General features: G+C 39.0%; 2 protein-coding genes across 2 annotated transcripts; both read right to left on the reverse strand.

Annotated features, from left to right (window-relative positions):
• Positions 1-2,436: 2,436 nt before the first annotated feature.
• LOC129110004 (tumor necrosis factor receptor superfamily member 6B-like) lies at positions 2,437-5,209 on the reverse strand. The gene is made up of 5 exons (XM_054622164.1): positions 5,126-5,209; positions 4,099-4,468; positions 3,322-3,498; positions 3,117-3,198; positions 2,437-3,012 (listed from the first exon to the last, which is right to left on the reverse strand). The coding sequence occupies exons 1-5, from the start codon at positions 5,141-5,143 to the stop codon at positions 2,793-2,795; spliced, it is 867 nt and encodes a 288-aa protein (XP_054478139.1). The 5' UTR covers positions 5,144-5,209; the 3' UTR covers positions 2,437-2,792.
• A 4,109-nt stretch (positions 5,210-9,318) lies between these two features.
• Positions 9,319-26,236, reverse strand: LOC129110218 (tumor necrosis factor receptor superfamily member 11B-like). Its single transcript, XM_054622404.1, has 6 exons — positions 26,177-26,236; positions 17,406-17,633; positions 16,438-16,582; positions 11,816-12,031; positions 9,798-10,022; positions 9,319-9,718 (listed from the first exon to the last, which is right to left on the reverse strand). Exons 1-6 carry the CDS (start codon positions 26,222-26,224, stop codon positions 9,324-9,326), a joined length of 1,257 nt encoding a protein of 418 aa, XP_054478379.1. The 5' UTR covers positions 26,225-26,236; the 3' UTR covers positions 9,319-9,323.
• Between the last annotated feature and the right edge of the window lie 478 nt (positions 26,237-26,714).

Below are 26,714 nucleotides of genomic sequence, written 5' to 3' on the forward strand. Positions count from 1 at the left end.
TGTTGCTGAAGATAATATCCAAAAACGAGGAGAATGGGTTCAGTTAGCACATTGAGAAGCCTCAGATTATGAGAGAGAAAGAGAGAAAGAGAAAGAGAGAGAGAAGTGTCAGGTGGTGCGTTTCTCCCGGTTACATGCTCCTCTCCTCCTCTCACGATGCCCGGACAATGTATCCGTTTGTGGAGGTGGATTTCGATGGAAAAACATCCGCTATGATCTTCTCAAAATCATGTTGAAAAGCAGCTGATTCTGCGCTTCTGGGAGATGAAAAGAAGACCAGCTCTCACACACACACACACATCCTCTCTACCGTAAAGCTGTCCGTGATCCGGGGCCCCTCCCCGTTCCGTGATGCGACAGTCAGGGAGCCGATGCGGTGGCGTGGTCGTGGATGGATAGTGGTCCCAAGCTGTGATACCAGGGGCCTCTAGTGGCCCTGGACTGGGACTGATGGTGGTCCTCCTCCCAAAGGATGGTGCATAAATAAGCTACATTACAAAAACACAAGGCCTTTCCCATAATGGATACATCTTAACATAGACATATTAGTGATGATAAAGGCCTCCTATGACTATTCTAGAATGACGTCATGCTTTAAACCTTTGGGAATATTTTGGGAATGTTGGCTAATAGAATTTTCCCTGCAAAAAAAGCTCCTTTAATAAAATAAAATACTACTACTACTACTACTACTACTAATAATAATAATAATAATAATAATAATAATAATAATAATATTAATGCATATGGAAAAATACATAAACTGTTCAGCTGTGAATGTAGTTTTGTTTTAAATGCCCTCTAACACAAAAGGCACCAATCTGTGAAAGATTATTTCAAGATTGGTTCTTTTCAACGTTCTTTATCATTCATTTATAAATTACATTACATTACATTACATTACAGTCATTTAGCAGACGCTTTTATCCAAAGAGACTTACAGGAAGTGTATTCAACATAGGTATTCAAGAGAACTACTAGTCACCAGAAGTCATAAGTGCATCTCCTTTCTTAAACAAGCATCTTAAAGCATAAACCAGAGCAAAAGTATAGTGCAGAGGCAAATTACTACGAAAACAATAATTGCAACAGACTAATACGAATATAATAAGTGCTACAAACTACTACGAATAGGATAAGTGCAGTAAACAAATACAAATTCAATAAGTGCTTTAAACCTTTGGGAATATTTTGGGAATGTTGGCTAATAGAATTTTCCCTGCAAAAAAAGCTCCTTTAATAAAATAAAATACTACTACTACTACTACTACTACTACTACTAATAATAATAATAATAATGAGAACATAATATTAATGCATATGGAAAATTACATAAACTGTTCAGCTGTGAATGTAGTTTTGTTTTAAATGCCCTCTAACACAAAAGGCACCAATCTGTGAAAGATTATTTCAAGATTGGTTCTTTTCAACGTTCTTTATCATTCATTTATAAATTACATTACATTACATTACATTACAGTCATTTAGCAGACGCTTTTATCCAAAGCGACTTACAGGAAGTGTATTCAACATAGGTATTCAAGAGAACTACTAGTCACCAGAAGTCATAAGTGCATCTCCTTTCTTAAACAAGCATCTTAAAGCATAAACCAGAGCAAAAGTATAGTGCAGAGGCAAATTACTACGAAAACAATAATTGCAACAGACTAATACGAATATAATAAGTGCTACAAACTACTACGAATAGGATAAGTGCAGTAAACTAATACAAATTCAATAAGTGCTTTAAACCTTTGGGAATATTTTGGGAATGTTGGCTAATAGAATTTTCCCTGCAAAAAAAGCTCCTTTAATAAAATAAAATACTACTACTACTACTACTACTACTACTACTACTACTAATAATAATAATAATAATAATAATAATAATAATAATAATAATAATAATAATAATGAGAACATAATATTAATGCATATGGAAAAATACATAAACTGTTCAGCTGTGAATGTAGTTTTGTTTTAAATGCCCTCTAACACAAAAGGCACCAATCTGTGAAAGATTATTTCAAGATTGGTTCTTTTCAACGTTCTTTATCATTCATTTATAAATATGACAGTATGTAGCCTATACATGTATGTATCTTTTCCTCAACATGCATAATAAGCGCACATTGAAGAACATTTTTATATCTTTTCCGCTGTCTTAAAATGATTGAGAAAATAGCCCAATAGTCCATAAAAGCCAATGAGACAATCATCATCTACGGTATAGTACAGTTTGGACATTTTTGTTTTGAAGAAAGACTAAACGATTCTGATTTTGAATTATGGAAAAGTAAATTGGTATACAAATTAATGAACATTAGTTAAATAACTAACTTCACTGTGTTGTATGTAAAAAAAAATGTGAAAGAGGTAAAGATGGAAGATGGCGACATCTTGTGGTGATTTGGTTAAATTACAGACAAACTCAGATTACAATATACCGGTATACTTTATTTAGCTGCAAGAAGTGACATGTAAACGTTTACAGTTTGATATCGCACAATTTAACAGTTTTATGACAAGATTTATTTCAGTTATAGCTTACTTTCATATCAATACAAGTTCCCATGACGTACTAACTATAATGCAACATTTGAGTAATCTCACTGAAGTCAGTATCGTAGACATATAGTTCAACCTTTGAGGCAATCGTAAACAGAATATGAGGCCAATGCATGCTCTACCAATTAACATGCAAATGCAAAATATCAAATGGACACACATGCCAAATAAGAGAAAGAGGTATATCGGTAATGCCATGCTGTATGTTCCATGGACTCTGTTATCTAAACATCTATGAGTAAAGTACAATTTGGGCTCTGCTGCTTAATCTCATTTAAAGTCCTCTCTAGTTTTTTTGTCATTGAGCCAAGCTCTGAGGCCTTCAGCATCTTTGGCAGTTCTTTCAGCTGCTCTTCTGGAGCTTGGGCCAGCCACTTTCTGATCTGATCCATGAGATGATCCCTCTGCTTTGAGAGAGTCCCATCCTCTTGTTTAAGAATGTACCTGTTGGAGGGACATGAAGGCTTATCAGCATCTGTGTATTAAGTGGATTTAGAGGTAAAGGGATGAGTTGTACAGAGGTTCACAGAGGGAAGCTATAGTCTCACCTGGCAACAAATTTACTCATTTTTGTTGTAGGCATCCTGTGCATACTGAAGAACCCCGAGAAGAATGCTCTGAGCGTCTCACCTGAAAAAAGAAAGTTAAATCCAAACTTTTACATTTGCCCTCCCAAAAAAATGATGTCATGTACGTTATTAGAAGTGAGTGCAGAACGTGTAGAAAATCAACTACAAAGTAAAAAGTACACACTGTTATTTGCAAGATCCTCGCAGGAGCCACACAGTGTATTATGGTTGATTGAGCCGCGGAGAAGCACAATCTGGTCGTTTGTGCATTGCTGCTGTTTTACGCACGACTCCTGCGCAGGTGATGGAGAGACGTGGTCGTCTGGACACCTTTCACAAACAGTGTTGGTCTGTGAGGTACCTAAAGAATACAACAATGCATTTGGTGTCATTACAGTGTTTTAAAATTGGTGCTGCTACTAATCATTTATTGATTCATCGTTTATTGAAAACTCACCTCTTCATGAAGTACTACCCTGAGTCTTCCTCGTAGCACTTATTTGCATTCATATTAGTTGTTGCACTTATTGAATTTGTATTAGTTTACTGCACTTATCCTATTCGTAGTAGTTTGTAGCACTTATTATATTCATATTAGTCTGTTGCAATTATTGTATTCGTAGTAATTTGCCTCTGCACTATACTTTTGCTCTGGTTTATGCTTTAAGATGCTTGTTTAAGAAAGGAGATGCACTTATGACTTCTGGTGACTAGTAGTTCTCTTGAATACCTATGTTGAATACACTTCCTGTAAGTCGCTTTGGATAAAAGCGTCTGCTAAATGACTGTAATGTAATGTAATGTAATATTCACAGATGTAGACAAGGACATAGATGTTGTAATCATTGATGCAGCCTCTGGATGCACATACATTTAAAACATGGCCCATATAGTTATTTTAAAATATCCCTCTGTATGGAGACAAAGTAAGACAAGAAACCATATTTTCCCTATTAAATACCGTTTGTTTTAACACAGTGCCCGGGCCTGCACTCTGCGTGTCTCATGCAGAAGTCACCGGTCATGTAGAAGCCGTCTATGCACCGACACACCCGGTCGTTCGTCGCCGTGCACTCCGTCTCCACCGCCTGGTTCTCGGTGCATAAGTTGTGGCAGTAGAGACACTTCGGCAGATAGTTCCACAGCTCGGTGTAGTGGTTGCTCTTGCACGGTGCGCACACGGTGGTCGTGGTGGCGGTGCAGTACTCCTTCATGTGCGTCCCGGGACGACACCTGTCACAGGTGAGTGCTTCCCCAGTGGAAGAGTCTCGGTGCGAAAATTTGGGAGTGGACTCCACACCAGAGAGCAGGAGCAGCACCGGTAACAGGATCTGAGGAAAGGGACATGATAAATCAGCCTACTGTTACTGCAGCCACCTATGTTTGAATACAACTGTTACTGCGTTTTATTGGGCCTTCTATTGCATTCACTGGGCCTTATTGGATTGGCAAACAATAGCTTTTCAACTAAAGTAATTCCTTTTTTTCCGAGAAGGACACAGTAAAAGCACAATGATAAAAACCATGATTACCACACTGATTTTGGAATGATACCGGAGACAAAGGGTGAGGTTATAGTATCTAATACATTCAGATCGAAATTGCTTACTTCTCTGTAGAGACAACCTGTATTTCCTCAGTATCTATTAATGATGTGTTATGTTTCTATTTGTTAAAACACATAAATAGTGCTGGCATCAGTTGATACAAGACCCTGATTAGAGTGATAACATTTTAGTCAGGTATCCATTACATCAATAAAGCAATTTCCAATAAAATAAAATAAAAAGCAACAAACATTTATCCAGTCACTCCTGTAGATTAGGAAATATAGAAAGCTAGGTATTTATCCTACGTCAATTTACAGTTTGAGAATTTAGATAAAACCTTTAAAAATAGTGTTATTTTTCATCAAACACAATCTTAAGCATCACTAACCACCATCTATCGTCTTTGTAGTTTTTATTATCTCTAACTTGAATACTCACCATGCTGATGATGTTCATGTCACCACTTCTGTTGAAGAGGATTTGACAGAAGAATAGGTCTCGTATATATACAGCATTTATAGGGAACCTGTGTGGGCGTTGTGGTCTTTGCGGATGATGAGTTGTAAAATCTCTTCTTAAAAAAAAAGGTCAAACTACTTCCACATAAGGAGTTAAGTTGACTTTTACACACGACAGTTGAACGAAGGTGGTAAAAAGCTTTAGGAAGTATGACACTAAAGGTTTTCGGTTCGTGATTGACCTCAGATCCAAAGCAGGCTGTTCCTGGTTCTCTCTTCTATGTAAGAAGAAACTGATATCTACGTTCTACATAACCAGCTTCTCATATTCTTGAATTTATATGAGTCACCTGAACCTGAAATCATCACGATGGTGTAAATCTGTGATAATTTTGTCTTACATGTCCCTTCATGTGTTTTCTTTCAAGATCAATGTCAGTAAAATCTCACACAATTTAAAATAAATGGTGAACTTTCGGATATTAGATGAGAAAAAGACACTTCCACAAAAAGAAATGGAAAAGTTACAATATCATATCTAATTTATTAATCTAAAAAAACAACAATGTAACTGTGGTATATTAGAGGTTATGACTCAGAGGTTTTTCATCCATCCATCCATCCATCCATCCATCCATCCATCCATCCATCCATCCATCCATCCATCCTCTGTATCTGCTACTGTGGAGGGCGCAGAACAAAGACAGGGACAAGGGTCACAGAGTGGCTGGAGCCAATCCCAGCTGATTTTGGGCGAAGGCATGGTACACCATGGACAGCTCTACAGTTTATTACAGGGCTGACTAATATAGACAGACAACCATTCACATTCACATTCACATTCACACCTACGTCGATTTAGAATCCTCAATTAATGACCTGACCTGCATGTGGTTGCTTCTGTGGGAGGAAGCCGGAGAAAACCCACACTGACACGGGGAGAGGATGCAAACTCCACCAAGAAGGGTCGTCCGCTGTCATGAGACCGTGCTAACCACTACATCACCATGCTGCCCACTCAGTGATTTTGAAACTGTTAAAGTTTAAAGGAAATGCAGCTTTAAAAAAGGCCTCATTCTAAAATGTCCATGGTAATAATATTTGATATTTGGTTTAAACCTAAAATATGTTTGATTGATAATTTCCTCCTAGCTGGTTGTTGAAATAGGCTCAAATATGTCAACTCTGATATGTCAGTGTTTCCTTTGAAAAATGTTTTAGTAAATCAATGAGTCACTGAAAACGAGTACCGCACAATAATGTGCAGATTAAGCAAATGGAGATGAATTATAAAAAAAAACCTATGATGAGTCAAACACGTATCGCTCTCTCCCCTCTTGCTTCCACAGAATATGATATTATAACACAACCATGATGGGTTATAATGACTAGGAAGGTGTGCAATACACTCAAGACATGTTGAGTTGAAACAAAGATCTCCATGTGATGTAAAATTTTGTGGCTTTCTTTATACATTATGATAGGGAAGGTAACCTCACATCACATAGGATCAGCAATAAAACATACAATAGGCAGTAAAGCATAGCACAGAGTCAGCAATACATTACAATCTGTATTGTAGTATAAAACAAGATACAGTTGTTGCAGATAAAGTGAGTAAGTTAGTTTGAAAAGTTCAGTTTTAATGGAGCAATAAACGACATTCAGAGCATTAATGTGGCAGCAAACGCATACAAAAATCTGCTTCCTAGCTTTCAGATCAAGATGTGTTTTATGTTTAGAAAAGGCAGTAAATTGACCTTTGATCTTAGATTAATTATATTATATCTGCTCCAAAAGGTCAATAATGAATGTCCATGCTCAACAATGCTTACTTTCTAAACAACACTATAATGGGTAGAGTATTGTTTGAAATGTTTCAATACTGGTGCCTAAACAATACCTCACATTAAGGTTCTACAAAACCGCTTTTCCTATCTAGGACAAAAAGCCTAAAACTCTTCAACCTCATCAGTGTTTAGTTGGTAGGTAAACCTAAAGATGTTTCTGATGAGTGTAGCATGTGTGGTGAGTCAAACTCAGGTCATACTTCCATCAAACCCTCCAGGCTAATACTATTGTGGGAAAATATGTGCTGTGGAAGAAGATGTTTCAGAGCCAGCAGACAATGTTGATGATACAAGGAGGATTCAGAGTAAATCAGGCCTGCAACATTTGCCAACGCTTCTATCCATATCCATGACATAAAATTGGCTTTTGAGCTCTTTCTTTCCTCACCCATAGACACAATAATATTGGACATGACTGATGTGGATAGAACATTTTTAGACATTTACTTAAAGATACTATGAGGAGCTTTCATTTTGTGTTGATTTTGGTGGTCCCTGTGGACAAAAGTGATAGTGTTTCAGGGCACCAGAGTCCCTTTTAAAAACCTCTCATTCTACTGGAGCAGGGTCTGACAGTCTGCCCCACACCATCGAGGTTCTCCCTTGTCTCCCATCCCTCCAGCGGGCCCATCAATACGAGCCGGGCCTCCAGCAGCATGGTGTCGGTTATTAACTTATGTAGGTCATATAGAGGCATCAACATTACATTTGAAAGCAGTTAAAAGTTCCTCACAGTAACTCTAAAAGGCTATAGATTTGAAAGGTTTGACCAATGTGAGGTCAAATGGCCAGAGTAGCATTCATTTACCATTTCTATCTCAACTAGTCACATCTACATTCATTATTAACATTACTGTATTTTACCGTTTTCTTACATTCCTTCATTCAAATTTTTCAACAGAGTGAAACCATAAAGCTTCCCTACTATATATGTATATACACACACACATAGGAAACCTCCAAAAGTAGGCTACATACAAAATAAAACAACTGGCCATATATGTATCAAGTGTGCTTACATTTTTCTGGAGCAAAGAAGTTGACAAGATGAGAGCAGCACAAGCAGGCTTTCATTGGAGACTTCTTGACGCATGTGGGTCTCTGCTTTACTCCAAAATAAACCAAAATATCAATCTGGGTCTTTGACTGGCTAAGCGCTACTCCAGAACATAGTGGACTGAATCGCACATAAGAACAAAAGTCTGGTTTAATTGCCAAACAGTTGGTTTGAACTAAGATCTTGCATCAGACCGGGCAGAAAGCTAATCATAGGATGATGAGGTGGCCGATCAGTTTCTAAGTGCCACACCCTGGACACACCCCTGTCATCATGTAAATAATAAAGAGCGGCTGTAAAAACTCTTGCACCAACAGTTTAAATCCAGTCGTTTATCCATGAAGAAAACAACACATTCTTACAAACTGATTTTAATCAGATCAATTAACATTAGTGTCCACAAGTTACACAAGCTTAGAGGGGAACAGTGAGGCATATATACAACACAGAAAATTCATTTAATAATATAAAAGTGATAAAACAAAATATAAAACAAATATCACTTCATGAACTTGCAGCATTTGGAATCCAGTATTTCTGATAAAGTAATAAAAAACAAGCCTTTACATATTCAGAAAGTAAAATTCTTTTTTAAATAGAAAACAAATTGCACTCCTTTGTACATTCAAAAAGCTGACAATTAAAAAAAAAATTCCGATGAGCTTTATTTGCCAGCAGTCCCGCACAAACCAACAAACAAAGGAAAACTGTAGAAAATACATCTATTTCATTATGAAACCAAATCCTTCCTCTCAATCAGCGAGAAAGCAACAATAATAAAAACACAACATCTGCCAGCCTATCTTCCATAAAATAGTGTGCTATTTACATCTTAAATAGTTTTTCATTTTCACAGATTACGGTCAAAAAATTTCCCAGGCAACCTTTTTTTTAAGTTTTAGTTTCGACCTACCTGGAGTTCTCAGATGTGTGATATTTGTTCTTTCTTTTCTTTTAATGCTTATTAGATTAATCACTGCAGAAAGATACTGTAGACCGAGGGGGAAATTATTAGCATCCCATGCTACCTCATATAATCAAAACGTCCTTATTTTGGCAGAAAATTAGACAGGCAAAGAAGAATCTACTCTCCTGCCTTGCCCTTGTGTTACAGTTAGGCACTATATGCATAGCTTGATATCATTTGATGATACCTTGACATTATCATGTCTGTTATTCTTTCACATACATTAATCCCCCTGCTCACTAAGCGTGTGTTCTTTATCTGACAATGTATTAGTTTCTGTTTATATTATAGAGGCCGTATATTTCTATTCATTTAATGGCTTATGAGCCTTAAAACACGACTCATCGTGAAGCATACTAACAAGCATCTTCTCATACATCTTGTGCGCGGAGGTGGTTCCTATGATGCGGCTGATCTTCTTCAGGACTTTCAGCAGATAGCGTGGTGCCCCCTGGTTGCGCAGCACCCTCAGACTGTGAGACAGACCTTTGGCTAGATCCAGGTCGTAGTTTGCTGTCTTCCAGAGGTGAAGAAGCTGCAGAATGTACTGCCTGGGCAGGCAAGTAGAGACCACGGCCTGCACATCCTCCTGCTGAACTTTGACCCCCGGCAGGCTGTTGGTGACCTTCAGGAGGTCATCTAAGGTCAGATTTTTTAGGCCGTTGCAGCGGGAGACTTTCCTCTCACAGTGGTTCACACCTGAATGGGCAGGGTGTGGCCATTAATATACAAATCCAGGTTAGAACAAGATGTTGCTAAAAACACTTTTTTTCTGTACCTTGTATGATAGCGTGCATCTTGTCCTGGTCTTTGTTCTGCTCCCTCCACAGCCGCAGCAGCTGGAGGACCTGCTGCTGGGGAGAGCAGGCCTTCTTCAGCCTCTCCAGGCTCTTATGGTCCACCCTCTGCCCGGGAAGACTCTCTAACAGGCGCTCCAGGGGCACAGAGGACAGTCGCAGGGAGGAGAGGGACTGGAAGACTGCCTCCTCGCACAGGGTCACATCTGGAATAAATTGTAAGAGAAAGAAAGACGGGGAGAGTCGACTTAAAACTTTTTTATTAATAAATAAAAGACACAATTAAAAGGTTCATGACAGTGAGCACATTATACAATTAGACCTGTGCCCAAGTCAATGAAATTGCATTCTTCACAGAGGTTTCATTCGTGGTACACAGGTGATGTTTAGAATAGATTCTGATTACATAGTTTGGTCCAATCAGCTTATTATACTGTCCATCTGGATTTGTTCATACTTGTTTGTGCGTGTGCGTTCTGACTGTTGGTTTGTAATTTGACCACAGCAGAAACAAGGATTTGCTCTCTTTCTGTCTACAGTATTGAACAACCATTGATATCACTCCGACAAACTGAGCCCATCTGTATTACGCTGCGTTACTCTGTGAGCAACCCGAGCTGCATTATGAACTGAAGCGAATAAAGGTGAGCTGTGCCGACAACTGCTGCGGTTTTCTGCTGAGTCGCAAACACCCAACGCCTACACTCCTACCTTGTCATTTCACACCTTACTATACATTTCTGGGCCTTTCTTATGTGGCAAATATGTTTTTGCAAAGAGCAGGGTTTTTATATTACGCAGAACAGACAAAGCTGACGATTCGAAACTGTCATGCAACTTTCATACAGTTATGAAGCATTACTGTATTCTGGTGTGGACATGTTTTCTGATTGCCATGCAGAACATGAAGGACACCAGGAAATAAAATGAAAAAGCATTTAGTAAAATCAACGTCAGTGAAGTATGGTTGAGTTTAATGTGAAAAGGATATTAGTCTTGTTTCTCTGATGTCTGAATAATTGAAATGTGGCCTGCTCTATAATTGACAGTGAAGTCCTGGTAGTTTCTCCAAATCACGTAGCAACTTTGGGAATTCCAAATGCTTTCAGTTTCCCATTATTTTGTTAAAAAACTCTGCTAAACTGTTCCAGGATCTGCTGCAGACAATCTGTGGTTGTGTACTCCGCAGGAAGACAATTTGTGAATGAATGTTTGAGGAGAGCATCACCCTCCCTGAGGGCCAACAGCTTTGTGTGTTTCCCTCTAAATATGGTAAACAGTATGCACAAGTGTGCCAGGGTCTGTGGATCTGCATGTGTGTGTTCTTCACTGATTGTGGTTTCTCAGGCTCTGGGATCTAACTGTCATCTTTGAAGCTTCTCCTCTCAAATTAATTGTCCACATCTGTCATAGTTAAGGTCTGAGTAACAAAGACTTACCCGCTTACCCGTCTTTAGTGTCTCTGTGCTTGACTCAGTTTCCTCTGTTATTGTAGTTTGAGGATGTGACAGTGAACAGAGTAATTGATCCATCATGGGTCATTATGACAACAGTGGCATAAACATCCCATTCAACCCTTCGCTTTGGCTTTTCTCTCTTGTGTTGGTTTTCAGACACGCAAGAATTCAGAAAAGAATGGAATCTGGACGAACCTGACCGAGGAAATCCCCCGCTTTCAGGAATGAAAATCACATGTCTGAAATAATTCAGCTCCGGCTGATTTTAAGTTGTTGACAATTGAGGTTAGCTCAAAAACATGTGTGTGTGTGTGTGTGTGTGTGTGTGTGTGTGTGTGTGTGTGTGTGTGTGTGTGTGTGTGTGTGTGTGTGTGTGTGTGTGTGTGTGTGTGTGTGTGTGTGTGTGTGTGTGTGTGTGCACGGTGTATGGTGTATACACTGTACAATCAATCTCTACCCTGATTCCACCCTGCATTAGTCGTAAAACATTCCTGTGTGGTTTCTAATAGTGATTGCTACAGACTGCTGAGTGTATGTCTTACCAGTTTGGCACAAAGTGCGATGCTGAGAGCACTCCAGCGTTGCCTTCTTCTCCGGAGTGCCACAGATGCTGTTTGAAGTGGACGTGCCCCATCTCAGTGTCTTCAACCCCAAATCAGAGCAGTTTCTGTGGCGCTGGCAAGCCTCGGTGGCGGAGTCGCCGTTGGAGGAATGACCAGCGGGGCAACGTTCACATGTGGTGTCGGTCACCGGTGTACCTGGAAAAGCAACACACAGGATCAAATGTTAATTTTATGAATGAAAATATGATTGTGACTGGATTAATATAGTTCAAGTGTCGTATTTTATGAGAAAACAATTGACATTTCAGATTTTTCTCCTCTTTATTCACTTTACACATCTCAGTGTGTGAACATGACCTGCTGCATATACTGTAGCTGATCAAAGACATCAGGAGGATGTTTCCAAGAACTATGACCACAACGGCATGTGACTAAGCGTCAGAAAGACAGATGACTGTGTGACTCCGGGAATGACTCACAATGGGTTTACTCATTACAGGACCTCATAAGTGTCTATATCTTGTTTTTGAAAGGGAAGTATGTATCCGCAAAAAGTGATTGGCCAGATTCATTTTCAGATTGATTGACATAAATTCTTCCTTTTTTCTCCCTGTGAAAGGTTTTTTTTAGGGGAGTTTTTCCTGTGCCGATGTGAGGGAAGGACAGAGGATGTCGCATGTGTACAGATTGTAAAGCCCTCTGAGGCAAATTTGTAATTTGTGATTCTGGGCTATACAAAATAAACTGAATTGAATTGAATTGAATAAATGTCTAAAAATCTGAATATGACTTCATAATGTATGCAGAGTAGTTTTAACAGATGAAGTAACAACAGTTTTGACTAATTGTATCAGAAAAAGATAATAATTGAATAACTAGGCCTATTTATTATATTTTATTTTTAGTCTGTAAGATTATTTAATCATTTAGAATGTTGCTCCTATGATGTAATGATGTAACAATTTCTTTCACCTATCTATTGATCACATTTTAAACATGTTTTACCCATTAACAGTTACATTTTACTATATTTCAACAGGTTATAACCCATTACAGTAAAACCACAAGACCTTCTGGTATATGACCTGCGGCACGTATGACAATATAATGTCTATGTAGTGGAACTAGTGTTGTAATCACATCCTCATTTTATTTCTATAACTAATGAGTAGATGTGAAAACATGTGGGAGGAGGACGAGTACTTTACTTAAATCAGATTTGACCTTTTGATTAGTTTCCCTCCTCCGTGGCACAGTTCAAAACTCAGCATGAAGACATGAAAGCAAAGTGCTAAAGCTTCCTGCAGCACTGATGACAAAGCATGTACCGCATGAAAATGTGCACATCTAGCTGTAATATGGTTTCATATGCTGGCATTAATTTTTTTCTCAGAATTTCCTCCGTCATGGCAAAAATAGCATGTTAGCACTTTACCATCACACGATATAGCGTTATCTAAAGTGGAGGTGCTACTGTAGCTCTACTGTCTACATAGGTTATTTAACTAGATTTTCTAGAATGCATAGGTTAAGAACAATCTCTTTGTTTTTTTCAGTCTCTCATTGTGGGGATTTGCATTATTTGCATTTGTATTATGATATAATAAACTTAATAAATTCTGGAGAAATACAAGATTATTTAAACTCAGTTTATAAATACTCAGCCCTAGTTCTTAGGCTACTTTTAGCTTTATTATAGTATTACTTTCTCTTTTTAGTCTGACTCTGTCTTTTTCGCCTTGGCCAGGTCTCCCTTAAAATAATTGATTTCAAACCTTACCTAAAGGTTCAGTTCTTTTTTAGATTTCTTGGTCAAAACAAGCTATTTATTGACGTCATCTCAATCTTTTTTTGATATTATTTTATTTTATAGATATAATCGATTAATCTGAAAATAATTGACAGATTTATTTATAATGAAAATAATCCTAAATTGCAGCCCTAATAATAAGGACAACATTTCATGTATTGTTTCATTCATTCATTGGTTATTTCGTGTACCACTGTTTATTTCCTTGTCCACACCGATGAAACCAATTCCCCAAAACACAAATAAACGAGCTAGAAAGACTTATAATGTGGCGTTCAGTTTTACTGAGAAAGAATAACATCTAGAAACAGACAAATCAGGAGATCAAGGGGAAAGGAAAGGAGTCATAAAAGGAGTGTGTTGTTGGGAGACTGAGCCATCCAGTTTCTTACATCCTGTAGTTTAAAGGTCAAAACCACAATTCAAAGTATTACATAATACATGTTAATCTGTCCTTCAGCTTCAGAGAGGGGAATCCCCTGAAACGTTATCATTAGAATCTCAGGTCCCATTGTACATCCATTCTGGAGGAAGTCATAGAAAACGTTGTGTCATCTTTAGAGCGGTGTCAAAGAACACGGGGTCAGATAATAACCAGAAGCCACGGGAAATTTTGTTCCATCTAGCCTACTGCTGACTGGTCTCAGGTCATGAGAAGCGTTGTGCCAATATGTGCTGCGGATTCAGTAGAAATGTTAGATTCTGTTCACTGGAATGTTAGTATTCAGCATCAACATCTCTTAAAGTTGCCCACAATCGCTAATGACGCACTAAGGAGAGAATCTGCAAGGATTATCAGGTCAGATATCCACCACGGTAATGACATCCTTGACTGCATCTGGCTCGATAATTAGCCAAGACTGCATTTGGTGCTGTATGGTGAGGAAAAGCATTAGACTCTAAAGGGAATGTGATAACTGATGTTAATGTTGATAGCAGAGAACAAGTGATTACAGACTAATATGCAACATTTGACAAAACATAACCCAAATATTTGCTGTCAGTTTTACAGACAGTCTTTGTTTTAACAGTTAATCTATTAGAGATAGGTAAATCGCAAACAAATAAATCTTTACGGTAGACAATTTATTCAAGTCTGTGCCGGACATGCTGCAGTTAATTCAAAGAGGAAGGAGAGCTTCCGAATTGTAGGGGAAAGGTTATGTAATTTCATTTTTAAAAAACAGTTGATCTGTTTCCCCTGTAATTATGCCGTGTATGAAGAGGAACAAGGGATTTAGCACTTTGCAGGAAATACCAAGTAATTCTCCACCCCTAGTTTTACATTGGCTAACTCTCAGAGATGATTGGACGGATATTCCATTGTCATTCCTTAACTGACAGATATGTAGCATAGAAACCAAACACTTATTATATTATTAGCTGTGTATCTTTACTTTTTAAAATGAGCAATATTTTCCCAAAAGATTTTTCGATTAGGATTATCAATTTAGTATTGACTCCCTTTGAACCCACAATGGATGATTAACTACAACCAGGTATTGTGGTCAAGACAATTTATTATTTTAATTTATTTAATTAAGAATGACTTCAATTGAAATAACAAGCTATGGTGATTAGAAAGAGAGTTGAATCGCTTGTTAAAATGTAATTTTAAAGGACAGAATTAAGACATTACATTTATCAGTGCCGCAACATTTAAAACTGTAAAATACTGAACTTTCATACAACACTGCCCCAACTCAGACCAGGCCAGCTGTGGAGGTGCAAGAAAGACATGCATAAATGTGTGATTATGGTCACACCCAACCACCACTCACACTGTATTAGAACAGCCATTGGCATGTGTATGCATACAACACTTATCTGCTAGAAAGATACAGAAATAAGGAGGAATTCACAGACATACCAAATTACAAACCAGAAGCCTGGCCATGGCATAGAACTGTTTAAATCTGTGTGCGAAAGTCAGACAGAGAGACAGAAAGAGCAGATTTAGGAGAGAGTCAAGTCAGTATAAAAAGAAAAAAGTTTGCTCTGTTAAAAGAGACGTCTGCATCTGGAACAGATTCTGATTCACAGAATCAGAAGAAGACAGAGAGAGAGAGAGAGAGAGAGAGAGAGAGAGAGAGAGAGAGAGAGAGAGAGAGAGAGAGAGAGAGAGAGAGAGAGAGAGAGAAAAAGCTTCCAGTGATATAAGGGAGGAGACCTCTTAATGTGAAAATGCTGATCTGTAACTGATGTGTGTCTCTGCCTTGGCAGCATGAGGGTTCCTTCCTGACATGCCACTAAAACATATGTGGAATTGAACTGATTTGGCATTAGTGTGACCGTGAAAGATTCAAGGAAATATAGAATAAACAGGGATACTGAAAACACATACCTTCTGCAGTGTATAAGAGTGTGCACACATAGTAGCCTACACCCATTCACACATAAGCAAATACATCACATAAATAAACAAACACACACACACACACACACACACACACACACACACACACACACACACACACACACACACACACACACACACACACACACTAGTTAGGTAAGTACTTACATTGAGGCAATAGAATTTGTATTCATTTAACTCAGCCAGTGCTTCCTCTCAGGCTGTGTGTTGACTGAATTCCCAATTTTCTCTGGTTTTATTTCGGTTACTTACTTTTAATTAGGGATCTCCTTTTATTTAAATCTAATTTAATGTTGACCGGATAGACAGAAAATCCCCAATTAAGTGATCTCCTTCTTTATCAGAAATTGTCTGTAATAACAAATGCAATCTGCCAGTAGAACTACATAATCATATTGATAATCTTAGTCTTACCTAATGCTGTCACTCCGTAGCCAGGTGGACAGGTTCTGTGTGTGATGCAGAACTCCACCACTAGGTGGAAACCTGAAGCACACTCACACAACTGGTCATGCGTGCTGTTGCAGTGCTGCTTCACAAGCTGTCTCTCTTTGCACACCTGAACACAACAAACCAAGGCCACACATCCATTGAAACAGTGCTGCTGCATGTACAGAGCCACATTCACATTGATGCAGATTTGCATGCGCATACAGTACCAGTCAAAAGTTTGGACACACCTTCTCATTCAACTACTTTGAAGAATCTAATATATAAAACATATTCTGGTTTGTTGAGCATTTGTTTGTTTACCACTAATTCCATATGTGTTCCTTCATAGTTTGGATGTCTTCAATATTAATCTACAATGTAGAAAAAAAAAAAAATAAAAATAAAGAAAAACCATTGAATGAGAAGATGTGTCCAAACTTTTGACTGGTACTGTATATGAATAGTGTTGTGCTGCTGCTTCACATGCAGTCTTTAACATGCAGTATCTTGAAAAATCATAGAAATTAAATTCTAGAACAGGGATATAAAAACACCTCAAGGGTTTACAAATTACATAATTGGTGGAGTGGCGAAGAGAAAAACATCTTAACTGCGGGGTAAGACACATCCAAACTTAAATTGTTTAACAACTTAACACTGGATTCCAAAAAATCACAGATGCTTTGCCAAAAAGTAAACAAACTGTGTAGTCAAACATCAACACAAGAGTAGATAAAAAACATTAAAGGGATATTGAACTACAGTGGAACTCCTGACTGTGATATGTGCTCAGATTTGGTTAATTCACTTACTGTAATAGTGAGCAGACTCAAAAAAATGTAATAAGAAAAACGAATAAGAGAAAAATGCCTGCAGAAAGATAAGGCAACTTGTGTATTAAAAGGTAAACTAAAAGGAACCTTTGGTAAACCTTAAGGCCTCGTACATACCGAGGTGCAGTATTGGCACGTGTCCCCCCAGTGCCAGTTCTCAGCAAAATGCCTCTCAGGACAGGCCTGGCACTCTGTGGGTGAGTCAGCTGTGCAGTGTTGTTTCACGGCCGTGCCAGGAGGGCACTGGTCACACAGCAGGAGGTCAGATGTCACAGGGTCGCGGTACTGGTACTTTGGCGGTACGACCTGCTGCTGGAAGGCCCAGGAAAGAGAGGCTGTGAAGAGCTGCGAGAGAAATAAAAAGGGTTTAGTACTGAGTCAACAGCAGTGACAAAGTCTCTAATGAAACCCATCTCGTAAACAGCTCCTCCTTGGCTAAAGTTTCAAATATTTTTACATTTTGGAGCACTCGCCATCCGAAGCTTCCAGGAAGAAAGAGTTGAAAGTAAGGTCAGAGCTGTAAAATTGAAGCTCCTGGTGGACACGCGGTCCTAAAGTGATTTCCTCTGCTTTATAGGGATACGTTCAGGGACTTTGCTTTAGTGTCATGGATACGGATTACTGCACAGGAGCAAAGGAGCAACATTTTAAACAACACTGTCTTTGTGTTTTTGCAGGAGGCAATATCGTCCCTTTTGTGCCGCCGCCAAATCCCGATGCTAAATGCTGTGATCATAATTTTTATCCTGACTATTAGTTTGATTAAGAGATCATATTTTTTTTATTGCACTTTAGGCTTTGTTTCTTAAAATCTTAACAATTTCTAAAGCTTTTATATGAATTCAGATGTTTCAGTCATGGATCATTCTACATTGCGATAATTGTGCAGCCCTGTGTCCTCTGACCTCACCAGCAGTCTCCTTACCCTGTCAGCAGCTCTGTAAGATGGGTTGCTTTGTAGCTGAAAAGCATCTGGCGTGATTCAATGCTGATCTGCAGCAGTTTAATTCCGCCCTGGAGCAAGAGTACACCACACCCATATATCTTTCCCACCTTAAAGCAACCCATCCATGTGGACACACTGTCAAGGAGGGTGGCCCTTATCGAGGCCTCTGAGACGGACATATGTAGCTATTGCCTCAAAAACAAGCACATGTATCATCGCTTGAGCACAAACTCAAAAGCTTTGGCCTTAAATCCAAGATATCAGTTGGTGAGCATGTTTGACATGCAGCCATGCAGCCGGTCGAAGCCACATGCAGACCAGATGTCACACATCTGGTTCCTTCCACCCTGAAGTCCCTTAGCCATTGGCTCTGTGGACTTTCCCGTTGGCCGGGTTACATCGTTACTGCTTGGACAAACTAACAATAGGCCGTACTTGCATTGTGTGTGTGTTTGCATGTATGTGGTTTTCTGCTCCCCACCATGTTTGTGTGTGCCTCTTCAGAAAATGAATGAATTCAGACAACAAACAACTACAAAACCTTCATGCATGTGCGTGAAGGAGTGCATACATGCAGGAATGTATTTGGTGCTGTATGTGTGTGTGTATGTGTGCACGTTTGTCGGTGTTCAAGTCCAATTATCGTCTTCCTCAGTGTTGGTCTGTGTGCTCTGCGGTCTCCTCTCCTGGCTGCTGTTCATAAAGAGAACTGTTGGAGGTTACTGGGCTTTCCCCATTCACCACCAGAATACAAAACACTAACCCACTCTCTTATACAGTGTACCCGCCAAACACCATTGATCTCCCTCCTGCGTGTGTGTATTTATCCCATTTACCTTAAAACTTGCAACCACAGAAACGTAATATACGATGTGTGTGTGTGTGTGTGTGTGTGTGTGTGTGTGTGTGTGTGTGTGTGTGTGTGTGTGTGTGTGTGTGTGTGTGTGTGTGTGTGTGTGTGTGTGTGTGTGTGAGTTTTTGTGTGTGCACATGTGCATCTTTCATTCACTGTTATATTCCAAAATATTTGGCTAGAGAAATCTTTTCATCAGAAATCTACATGTGTTCATGAGTGTGTGTGTGTGTGTGTGTGTGTGTGTGTGTGTGTGTGTGTGTGTGTGTGTGTGTGTGTGTGTGTGTGTGTGTGTGTGTGTGCACAGACGTGCCCCCCCCATCTGTCATGTGTTGCTGAATATACAGTTTTGATTTACATGTATACGTGTAACTGTTTTTGCATTTTCACTTAAGACTCTTTTACACTGTGCAAATATTTCCGTTTTAGACCAGTTCTCATTTTTAAGGAGTTATTCTGAAATGAAGCATAACACAGAAGAAAAGAAAAATTGTAGGTCCTTCTATTTTTATTTTCCTTTTGCAGTGGAGGTCATTCAAAAAGATAGTAAAAATAGATGAATGAGTTTTACACACCATAATAGAAACCTAAGCTTCAAACAGCCTGGCGAGCGCAGTGGTTTTCCCGGGAAAACCTATGGACCTCTGAGCACAACATTTGGTGGAAGGCTTTCATCCGCAGCGACTCGCTGAACAGTACCGTGGCTGCATCTGTTTGTTTGTAGCATGGGTGGCCCCAGCGGGAATCAAACCCATAATCATGGTCTTGCTCTTCAAATTAAGAAGTCTATATACACACTATTAGGCTGTGAGACCACATCCAATCACTTCAGAAACATCAGGAGGGTGGAGGGCACCGAGGGACGGACAGTTGGTCACCTGGGTTTTTGCAATTCTAGGTACGGTAAAACTTGGGCGCTTTAATTTTAGGGTCGCGTCAGGATGAGTTTTCTGGCAAGACTTGACTTCAGTCAATCTTCAGTCACGAGAGCCGCGGAGCCTGAGCACATGTGGAAGTGCTCAGGTTTGTATTGGTTTTCGTTTCCCTCGTACAGCACAGTAGTTTGACTAAACTCCAGCGGCAATATACTATAGATTTAGAGTAATGTTCAGTAGTTTCAATAAAACAACAGCACATGCACGCTCAGAGATGTTGCTTTAGGATACCACGTCGTTGTGATAGTACAAAAACACATTGTAGTTCAATGGTTTAATGCATCCTCACATATTGTACATCATATGTTCAGTGTTATACATTTGCTGCCTGCTATTCACAGTTTGATCCTCTCCAATTCAAACCCATGCAACAAAGCAAAGCCAAGGGTTGTAGATGAAAAACCTGGCCAATGTTCGTCTTAAGTAGAAATTAATCTGTTTTCTAGTTATGACACACTAACAGAACCACACTTTTCCAAAACAAGCCAGTGCAGTAGCAATCTGCTACTGCGGAAAATAAATATGTCAACCTTTTTAAGAATTAACTTATTGGGAAGATGTCCTGTGGTGTGTGTGTGAATCAGTCTATCAGCAGCTAAAAAAGATATTGAACTTTTCACCTCCTTGTCGCCTTAGAAGCTGCCATCTGATGACATCATGGACGACTGCTGGAAACCAAAATTACACAGCAGTTATGGGCCACTGACAGCCATAATTACACTGTTCACATCATCAGAGCGAAGCTCAGCGCGAGTCACATCCTACATGGAGCACAGCCCACTGAGGGGAAGTGACGGATGAAGGTAGAAAGGTACGTAACATAACATAATGTTCTGCCTAAGAAAGATGCCCTTGGGCAAGGCAAGGCCGCTGCTATGCAAATTATTGTAACTGATGAGAGCTGTGTTTGAAGCTGTTTGCTGGAAAAAAAAGCTCACCAGGTCGCTTCCTCTGAATCTTAATGGTTAAAATAAAAACCCGTTATGTATTTACTGGTTAGATCAGGCTTCATCTGATACAGTTTGCTTATATAATATATGCCAGTAAATCCCATTTGAAGTGAGTTTAGAGAAAACCTTATGTTTATACAGAGAAATGACGATCTTTACCAATTCTTTAACAGAAAACATGTGCTTTTTAGCAGATTTTATCTACTGGAATGAAACAAACAACGACACAAGTGTATTCCAGTCAGTAAATTGTGGCGATATACAGGCCCTTTTGAAGGAGATGGGTCACGTTTCCAACAACAGGCAACACAAGAGAGACACGTGGAAAATCCAGTGTGATGTTATTGTTGATGAGATGATGATGTTTAGTGAGCAACGTTACAGTTATTCACAGTGTTTATCTATCACTATGGGCACACATGTAATATCTCTGACATTCAATGACATAGTTACTGAAATAATGCCAATCCTTTGACTGGACATGGTTCATGAGACTCCTGAGGGTTTTTGTCTCTCTTTGTCTGTTGTCTAAATTATATCTTTAGACGTAAGTGTAATGGTGACAGAGTGCTTTGGGGAAACAAGCTTATTTGCACTTTATGCACTGAATGACAGATGGGCTGCAGGAACATAACTACAGAGTTCAGACACCTGACAGAAATAGCCTTTAAAATGAAGACACATGCTTTCCATATGAGTTTATAAAGAGAGCAATATCTAGATAATGGGCGGGTAATAGGCTTATTAATTTAAAACAAATAGTTAATAAATTAATAACTATTACCTGGGGCTAAAATACTCATTACACTGGAGATACAGTAAAAACTGTGCAAAGAAAAGTCAGACAACTTGATTATGTATAATAAAAATATGTTAGAGGAGATACATTTTAATTTGTATTGATAGGTAAAAAAAAAAGATAAAATTGTTCAGAAATTGTGTATGCAGACAACCTAACCAAATTCAATGAATGACAATTATATTTTGAAACAGAAAACATGGCCTCCTTTTTTTTGTCAGTGGAAATATTAAAATGCTTCCAGAACAAATTTGCTGCAGTATTTAAGCAACGGATAGGGTTCAGGCTTCAGGCAGAGTTACAATGAATGTGGAGCACACTGAAATGCAAAGCAAGAGGAGAATCAGAGTTTGAGTAGCCCGAGGTCAGTTTTAAATTCATGGCATGAGGAGAAGAGCCATGGCACAAAGGGACCAAACCACACTACACCGGCTTATCCACCAGGCACATGGCTTCAGTTAACTGTAGAACGCAGGTGGTCTGAGGGGGGATTCCAGCTCTGGGATTATCGTGTGTGTGTGTGTGTGTGTGTGTGTGTGAGTGTGTGTCTGTGTGTGTGTGGTGTGTGGGTGTGGGTGTGGGTGTGGGTGTGGGTGTGTGTGTGTGTGGGTCCTGTGGATATGGACTCTGTCTTCGTTCAATAACTAATCCCAGAATAGCATCTAAAACAAAGAGGGCTTCTAATTTGAATCTGCTTCTTCAAATATTCAGATAAAAAGAAATGTTTGAATAAATGTTTAACATATGCAATCCTGCCAAGAATTTAATACTGTTAGGCAAATTAATAAAAAAAAATTCTGGTTGTGTCTGGGTGTTTAAAAAAACATATATTTTATTACCTTTTCCAAACCAAACTATTGATTGATTAATTGAGAAAAAAAATCTGCATTTTAATCAATAATGAAAATGAACATTTATTGTGCCATTATGTCATTCAGTGAAGGCAGAAAGATTAATATTTTCTTTAACTTTATACCTCTACTTCACTACATTTCAGAAGACAATGTTGTACATCATACTCCGTTACATTTTATTTTTACCAGTTACTTTACATAAGAAGATTTGATATTAAAAACATTTATAAAATAAAAAATATATACATTTTATAAAATATGATGTATTACTGAAGATTAAACCAGAGATTCACAACATTTATGTCTCGTGACCTCTTACAGAAAGTTTTACTTTGTCTGGTCGGAGCTTGTGGTCACACTTCAGATGTCTATGAGTTGTTAGCAGTTACACCAAAGAGTGAGACATTTTCTTGCATGAATTTAAAATACTGTTTTAGGCCCAAAGAGGTCAAAATATGCACTATTTCAGAAAAAATATATAACAAGGAAGAAAGATGGAAGTGCAACCATTTAATTGAAATTTATGTAGAAGTAGATCCTTTAATAATTTAATGAACTCCCTATTGTATATTGTGACCCCTAGGAGGGGGATACCCTGGACTAAACCTCCTAAAACTACTGTGTAAAAACCTCCAACCCAACCACAAAGATAACATGCTACCTAGACATTGATGCATCACCATTATTAATCTTATAATTTCATATTTATTAATATATTGTAATTTTACTGCATACAGTGTACTCTTTTTGATGATATTATTTTCTGTACTTTTACTAAACAAATCTTTAAAATGAAGGTTTTTTACTTGGAATGGAGTATATTAAGGAACATAAAACAAACTCTCCTCATGTTCAAACATATCTGATAAACTTCAACTTCAGAAATTTGCATTAGATCCATCTCGCTGTTTTAAATATGACTCATCCAGATTTAAGATAAAAGAAACATGGATTCCAGTGTGTGATTGTAACACTAACAGATGTACCTCTTTTGCCTAATATCTTTGCTCTTTGTATCTGATATTCACTCAGTCCTACACAAACACACACACACACACACACACACACACACACACACACACACACACACACACACACACACACACACACACACACACACACACACACTTACTTCTGCTATCAGTACTACTGTTGATGGAAAAGGGGAAGTTAGGTGTGCGGAAGCAACTTCCAGAGGTAATCGTTGCTTTCTGAATAAACGTTTGTGCTTGTTTGTTTAAAACATGTTGATCCTGTACGTTCACACACCCTCCGTATGACTCCCTCCCTCCTGTCACGCTCACTTCCTCCCCCTTTCTCCAGTGTTTGAGTCTGTTAGGCCAAGTGACCTCTGCAGCTTCTCCTGTCTGCGTGTGAACCTGCAGCTAGGTTTAGGGAAGTTGTTGCAGCGATTGCCAACGGCCACAACAAAGAGTGAAGGAGAGGAGGCGTAGAGATAAAGAAAGCACAGATGATAGATAATCATAGAGGGAAATAATGGGGATTAGTGGCTGGATTACAAGGATGGATGGATGGTTGACATGCAGGCTAGCTTTCTGAATGGCTAAATGGAAAGACAGGTGTCCACAGTTGCAGTAATGTGCTCCGCTAAACCTCACTTCTTTGTTTCTGCACAAAAAAACAAAAAGACTGTCTGTTCCACTGACATCATCCCGGGCAAGGTCCCAAACAAAAAGTGTGTTTTTTTCAGCAGCAGACAGAACGCAGCCACAAGAGTCAGAGACATGCAGGGGAACAGGAGGCGCACACAGGTGCAGGAGGGGCATTTACTGCTGTGCTTCTAAGCCAAAACAATATTTTGAACACAAAATTGTGTGTCCCTTTAACATAGAATTACTTACAAACTGAGTGAGTGGCTAGCTCACAGGAGGACAGGGGATCCAGAGGGGTGCAGATTTACTTATTGGCTGGATGCTGGCAGTTGAGACTTTGGCAGTTGGACGTCTAACTCATTAATTGGCTAAATAGATGCCTGCATGGCTGGCCAAATGACTTACTGCATGATTAACCGAATGATGGATAAACACAACAACACTACATCAGGAGTTGTGAGAACAAATTATTTGCCTATTTTGGGTAAATTGCAGAGTGCGGATTGTGCTGTGTTAGAAATAAATACTGAATGGAATACTGGATGAGTTCACATGAAATGATGGCAGGACATGCACACACTCATTCATTTGTACTCCACTGCTTTGTACACCTACTTTAAACACAAAGATGTGGCACGACTTACAAACAAAATGACCAACTGATCTTACACGTCACAACATCTCTCCCTCTTTCTCACGCACACACGAACAAACAAACACATGCAGAACACGAGAATAGATAGTGAGTCCAGTGTTTTGTAGCCACAGTGCACGACTTGTTTCTGCCCAGATACACATCTGTACATGCACATATGCAAAACCTGCAAAGGTCACAACACTGCACCACATGCAAAACCCACACCAGAGAAAAAACCTGCTCCCAGCCTGCAGGCCTACATTTAAAATCCCTGAAAGCTTTGTACAAATATGTGTAATGTCAAACTCACAGTAAACCATCTGCAGGCAACACGCTCCTCTTCTTCCATAATGAGAGGGTTAAGTTTCATTCATTTCAAACGTGCCATAGAAAAAGCAATGTAATAAGAGCTAAAGTGAACTTTTAGTCATTAATGGAAATCGTATATCTTGATGTAGATCCAGTTGTGGGTTGTGAGTTGTCACAGCAGTGAATAAAAAGGAGGGTGAAACATGAGCTCCATTAATTATCAAAAGCAAACAACCTCCAGTTTAAACACGGTTAAACATTTTTTTTTTAAACTGGAATAACTTTTATTCATCTTTAAAACATCACTATGTAGTCCTAAGAGACATCTAGCACTTTGGAAACTCTCTGCAATGTCTACTGCGACCGGAACTGAACACACTACACAAACATCTTAAAAAAGGATATAATCCACCATAAAACCAACCAACAGCCTCAGAAGTAACCAAAAGCATCATGGACATCGCTCTACAACAAAACCTAATATGACCTGTACAAGCTTATACTGCAGGGCTGCTAAATGGGACTGCATTATATTATCCAAGTGTTATTATTACCTGTACATCATGAATATGCTTGAATATAGTGGATGCAAGTTTACTTATCTAGCATTTAAATGCGTCACACATATTCAAGTCAAACATGTACTGTATAATAAGTTAGTAATAACTCTCTCATGGCATCATGTAAACTCAGAGAGGATCATGTATAGTATATTCTCAAAATCAGTGATACTGTAAACAAGACCGATCATGATCAATTGACACCAACATATCAAAATCTAAATGAAAAATGCTGACTGCATCTCATAATTGGCCCCTTTGATAAATTGAACTTCATCAAATGATCTACAAAGAAGCTATTGGGGTAATAAATAAATCCGGACTAAACTGATTACCATGCATCTGAAACATAAAGCAGAATGTCATTCCCTCAGCAGGAGGAGATCGGTTCAGCTGACCGAGATAGAGCTGCAGAAAATCTCCTTTACTCACCACGATCAGTTTCATGGCTGGGTTGGATTTCGCTATCCGAGCGCTCATCTCCACTGCGAGAAAGTGAAATGCGGTGTGATGGGGACTCCATCACAGATCCGTACTTATACTACAGAGAGAGAGAGAGAGAGAGAGAGGAGAGGGAGGAGAGAGAGAGACTGGGAGAGCCCACCCAGCTCGTACAACCCTCTCCCTGTCTGTCTTTGTGTTTCTCTCTCTCTCTCTCTCTCTCTCTCTCTCTCTCCAGTCGCTTCTAAAAATAAAAATGTTGCATTACTCACGTCTAAAAAAGCTCATCAGATGGTGTGGATCCATTCGGGAATTCAGAATCAAATGGGTCGACTTTTTGAACTTAACAAATATTCCCTTGAAATCATCCCTTAATAAATATGGTGAATTGGAGAGGAGCAAATGCACAGCAGCAACATATGACAAAAAGTGCCCAGGTATGAGAATAAAACAGTTCAAGTACAGTATAACAAACAAAAGTGCCTTTCATTGGTGGGAATGTGAGTCCTCCTTATTTCTAGAGAAAGCC

The sequence above is a fragment of the Anoplopoma fimbria genome, chromosome 20 (genome assembly GCF_027596085.1).
Source record: "Anoplopoma fimbria isolate UVic2021 breed Golden Eagle Sablefish chromosome 20, Afim_UVic_2022, whole genome shotgun sequence".
In the NCBI taxonomy this organism is placed as follows: Eukaryota; Metazoa; Chordata; class Actinopteri; order Perciformes; family Anoplopomatidae; genus Anoplopoma; species Anoplopoma fimbria.